This window comes from Hyalella azteca, unplaced genomic scaffold (assembly GCF_000764305.2).
Source record: "Hyalella azteca isolate HAZT.00-mixed unplaced genomic scaffold, Hazt_2.0.2 contig17924, whole genome shotgun sequence".
NCBI lineage: Eukaryota > Metazoa > Arthropoda > Malacostraca > Amphipoda > Hyalellidae > Hyalella > Hyalella azteca.
Genome location: NW_025947688.1, coordinates 4,579 through 10,314, shown reverse-complemented (window position 1 = coordinate 10,314; position 5,736 = coordinate 4,579). Strand labels below are relative to the sequence as shown.

Sequence of the window (5,736 nt, the reverse complement as noted above, 5' to 3'; positions counted from 1 at the left end):
CGCAAAGAAATTTGTTCAAGTTTTTAAAGGACGGACAACAATGCTTTGAAATTTATGAAAACTTCAGTTATAAAGGTACCTACTTAGAATTTATCATGAAAAACTTCAGAATAAAAGTTATCCAGTGCATTAATCTCATTGAAAATCAAAGGCAGATACGGTAACAGGTTTTGCAAGAATAACCAGACTAAAAGTTAATAAAATTTATTTAGAATACGACTAAAGCTTAGACAACACAAAAGTTAGCTTGAAGAATGCGATAGTTGTCGATCTGTATTCTACCCAGAATTCATTACAGTATGTATAAAATATGAAAATGAAATCGATTAAAGTATTCATGGAGCACCAACACTTATAAAGATGACCTCTCCAAACAAATAACGCGAGTAACAGTTAAAAACAACACTTGGCATTTAGTGAATGATACAAGCATAATAATATGAATACATCAGCTTAAGATATATATTAACCAATTCTCACAAATATTGGGATACTTATAATTGAGTTAAAAATAGCGCTAGATTAATTACTGATGTGTATCGTTTAATCAAGTATTTATTCTCATTCTATGAAACTTCGCAAATCTTATTAAAGATAACAGCCAATTTTCGCATCACTATAATACGTGAGCAAGCCAATTCACATACCACAGCCACATTTTTAAGAAAATCACAATCCCATCACTAATTAAATCACAATCCCATCACTAATTAAATCACAATCCCATCACTAATTAAATCACAATCCAATCACTAATTTAGAGAGCTTAGCTTCACGAATGTAATGCAGCCTCACAATAGTTTCAACCAAATACGTAAAATCTTTCATTCACTTGATGAAACATCTTTTTATACTTTTTCTCGATTATGTAAAAAAAGATATAAAATTACTCAGTTTTTTAGAGTTAACAGTATGATGTTACATCAAATATGGTTCAGGTCCAATGTCGCAATTTTTTAATGAATAAGAATCAATTAAAGATAAATATTTAATTACCCAATGAAATAATAAATGCAACCCTCAAATTTGGTACTACAATAATATATACTATATACAGTGTCAAATTTCTCAATCATGTTCATAGTGCAGTCATGTTTGTACACATCCAGCCACGAGCTCCATAAAATATGTGCAACTATATATTACCGTTATGAAAAAAAATCATGTATCGTCGCACCAAACGTAGAATACAGTAACCACCACTAAAGAAGGTTGTACATATAGATAAGTTCAAAGAACTAAGGTAAAAGAATGAATGTTTGTATCTACGAGTGAATCTCTTTAACAAGCTACACTATCATAAGGTGATAGGAAGAAACAACTCATGATAAAGCAACAACTACGCAATATGAATAGGTTTGATTTCCGTGGGTGTTAATCTTTTTTGACATAGTCTAAGATTTGAGAAAAACGGGAGTAATAATATGTAGTCAAGGCCGCCAATTCCAAGCAATTACATCTCAAATAATATAGTGTAAACGTCGCGCTAAAATTTACGCGCCTGCATTGAATTAATCACTATATTTACAATTAGAAGCTTTAAAACTTGCCACCTGTTGTCAACGAGAAGTCGAGCAGCAAGGAGAACCTCGTTGATTAAACTGACGACACCTGTTCAACTGATCACCAAAATAAATATACTCAAGACTTGGGCCACCACCACCGTCACGCAACTGCGGCAACAGGTACAATCCTCTATCAAAATTCAAATCCCGAACGATACAATCCTCCATTTAAATTTCCTGTATATTAGCCTTTGAGCTATATAATACATCATCTATTGTTATTTCCTGACGAACATGTTTTTAAACCTCATGACGCGGCAAGCACTTTCATTTCCCATCAAAGATTCCAGTTAGAAAATGAGCGTGACATTCGAATGTTTGATTATAAAAGAAAACGTCTAGTCCAAGGTTGTCAGAGAGAAAATTACCTAAAATTACAACTCCTACTCCAAAAAAAAAAATCACACCAAGCCAATATTTGAATACGCATGATTTAAAAATGGTTATTTTACTAACGATAAATTTTCTGCAATAATTTAAATTTTACAATTTTAACAAATCACAGAAAGANACATTTTCTTGCATTAATTTAAATTTTACAATTTTAACAAATCACAGAAAGATGGAAATGCTACTACAACGAATAAAAATTACCCTTCACAAAACGTGTGAGTACGAAAAATAATTTTATTAACATATGACGCTTTAACTCAACGTATAAATCTATGAATAATAGCAAAAATGACATAAAATTAGCAAAGTAAAGTCGGAAATCCTATACGATCATTAACTAGGGCGCCATGTGACGCTGCTCAGTCAGAAGCCCTTTCTCTCATCACTACGTTCAGCACGTCAGGATTTGCATGTCATCTTCACAAATAGGCAAGACGAGCACTTTCTACGATTGCACAGAAACGAATTGCACAATTAGAAATAATGAAATGAGTTTGAATGGCATTGCCATTTATGGTTCCACATTAAGAGGTTGTTCGTCCATATCACCGAGCGTTGCACTCGAGGCTCGGATTAGCATGACTTGAAATGTGAGTATAGCAACAGATGTTGGACGAAGCTTTTACTTAAAAGAGAAAGGAAAAAAGTACGGTAATTTTAGAATAAATTTGTTCTTACATATCAACCAACGAGTTTGTGCCGCTCTTCTGGAGCTAAATACGCATGGATATTTCATTAATAAATCTGATTATAAAACAATGAACGAATTTACAAATAGGTGCATATTTGTCTCGCGAAGAACAAAACAACGTGAAAATTTGTAAAAAGCGATGTTATAGCTGTATTCAACTTAAAATGAACAATATTTAAAGGACGTAGCTCAGTCAACTGAGTCAGGCAGGGTCTTGTGATAAGACCATATGTATACCACCACCAGTCATACCTAGTAAACAAAATATAGATCATAAGGTTAAACATCCGACTAATAGTAATATAATCCTACTAATAGTAATAAACTGTAATGCATTCTATGTAAAATCAATTTACAAATCCGTGATTTTGAAGAGAATATAGAGTAAAAGTATAGGTTTTGACAGTGCAACGGAAATGTGACCCAGAGATGAGATTGTACATAACAACACAGCGACAGCCGCTTAGTGTAATTAATAATAGCAATAAAGGAGTCTCAACGAGGACCAATGGCTCTTATAGTAGAATATTTACATTTCCGAATAGAATTTAGATTTATTTATCTTGTATAGGTATTCGTTATCACGGTAGGTCTGCCACCAACGTCTAACCCGAATTAATTATTCTAAAAAAGTAAAAAGAAAAATCGAACGAGGCGCCATCACCTGTACTTATCAATAACAAGTAAATGATAAATTACTGAGACCATTTAGGTACGAATAGAGCAGTAAAATTTTGCACGATTTAAATTTTAGATGGAACAAATTCAGAATACAGCGACACGATAGATAAAATTATCGCCAAACACATTCAATCATATGAATTAGAGAGGAGGTGCCAATTGATAAATGCTTCATCATGTGTTTCACCTGTACAGTTTCCCCGATCCAGCATCTTCGAATGTCATAAAAGCTAGCCATATTTGAACGAAATTATTTATTTTTCATTACACGCCTCTTCGTCGCATCACCAGTTCTAAGCACCCGCTTTTGAATAAGACTATCACTCGCTGCTTTCAAATCATACGTGAAACCGAATCTACTCAGGAATTCGATGACTCCGGTAGTCAGGTTTGAAGTAGACGCACCGCCGAATTCAGACGCACGATAGTCGTAGGGGAAGACATGGTGATAGTTGTGCCATCCTTCGCCCATTGCCAAGTAAGCCACAAGAGGATTTTCTGTAGCATACATGGTTTTGTCGTATGGTTTTGTTCCGACGTAGTGTGCAAGTGAGTTCACGGTCCAGGTGAAGTGAAGAACGAATGTGTATCGCATGAATCCAGACACCATAAGTGCAGTCAACCAGTGTTCGTTCCAGAGGAATACGGGAATCAGAGTCGGACCTACAAAGCAGCAAAGCAAAACCAAGAGTAGGTAATATTTGTGCTGGAATGCAACTAAAGGATCTTCCATAAGATCAGAAAAGTCGAGAGTTTTGCCTCCACGAACGACATCTGGATGCTTGCGAGTCATCAACCATCCCATGTGAGCGAAGAAGAATCCTCGTTTCGCATTGTGTGGATCAGCATCGGTCTCAGTAAACTTGTGGTGCACCCTGTGATCACGACTCCATTCATAGATGCTGTTTTGGAAGGCCAACGTCTGCATGATCATGAGTACAAACCTCACAGGAAAGACGGCTTTGTAGGATTTGTGCGCCCATAGCCTGTGGCATCCCATGGTTATGCCGAGTCCACCAAACCAGTACAAGACGACCGAGAAGCAAACGGTTTGCCACGCAGTCTGCCCCGAGAGGACCAAGTATATTCCGTAAACAAAATACACGTGAAGTAGTGTGAACAAAATTACATTTCTCCACACTACCTGAGACCAATCTAAGTTTACCAAATCTTTGTAGATTTCTTTTGGTCTAAATTTCAACTCTCTCTCTTCCAAATCATGGATATGAAATTCGTCCGCGAAGTCATCATCATCTGCGATGATGAATCGCTCTCTCATTTGTGTGTTATTAGGTGGCATTTTGAAATCGTTTTAGCATACACCAATTAAAGTTCAAGGAGTAGGCTATATCACAATCACAGTTGCTAGATGAGTTTATTCACGTCCTCCTTCTGCAACTTGCCGGTGCATACTGGGCTGCGCGTCGCTCGCCGGCCGTTATATGCCGCCTGCAACGCTGAATCCACCTGCAGGTCTTTGGCTAAACTTGCGTGTTGTGTGAACGCAGGCAAGTGCTTTCGTGGGCGCTGTGATATGTTGCTAGTCGCGGTAACATATTCTGACCGATTACTCCCTTTATATTCTCATAACGTCTGACTGCTGTGCTAACTACCTAGCGAATTTTCATTTTTAGTACGAAATTAATACGATTTCGAATCAATTATCCACGCTCCTATTTATTCATTTTTAATCTATTTTTTTCTCTTCTTGAGCAATCAAAAATTTACAATTACTGTAACTCAGCAACAGCATTTTAGAAAAGTGCGCGCGCGCAGGAATTAATATAAAAACGAGTCAGTTCAGCTTTGTAGCTTGATGTTTGTTAGCCAATTCATGATGTAAATATAATGCTCGATGTAATTTAGCTATACAATAATATGAAATGGTATTTTATGAAGACAACATGCGTGTCGATTAGTTAATGAAGGCAATTACAACACAAAACTAAGCCGTCATATGATCTAATAAGTAAAGTCCGACCATCCTGGTTTTCTTAGCTGGAAGTATTGGAAGGTAAGATGTTATGTACATCCATTATTCTGTATTGTGGTGCCATTTTATGCTTTCGAGACATTTATGGCGACGGACACCTAATAATTTATTTGTTCAAAGCTTCTGAGAACTTTCAGTCTGAGAAATCGTGACGAGAAAGTCAAATCTGACACCAGACACTGCTCAGAATCCTGTATGCTTGAGAGTGTTACTTTAAACAGAAAAATGTGTATTACAGGAAAGTTTATATATTATTTAAAAAATTTAAAATGCCATAAATTGCAGTCAGACAGTTCTTGTTGATTGACTGCCTGTATGATGGCTTGCTTGTGGAGAACCTCTCCGTCTTAGAATTAGATGCACATTCACATTGATTCAGTTATACATCACAAACATATGTTATAACATAACAT

At 36.1% G+C, this 5,736-nt stretch overlaps 1 protein-coding gene across 1 annotated transcript; it reads right to left on the bottom strand.

The window, feature by feature from the left end:
• Positions 1 to 2,079: 2,079 nt before the first annotated feature.
• LOC108664955 (acyl-CoA Delta-9 desaturase-like) lies at positions 2,080 to 4,764 on the bottom strand. Its single transcript, XM_018151652.2, has one exon. It carries the CDS (start codon positions 4,628 to 4,630, stop codon positions 3,581 to 3,583), a length of 1,050 nt encoding a protein of 349 aa, XP_018007141.1. The 5' UTR covers positions 4,631 to 4,764; the 3' UTR covers positions 2,080 to 3,580.
• Positions 4,765 to 5,736: the final 972 nt, after the last annotated feature.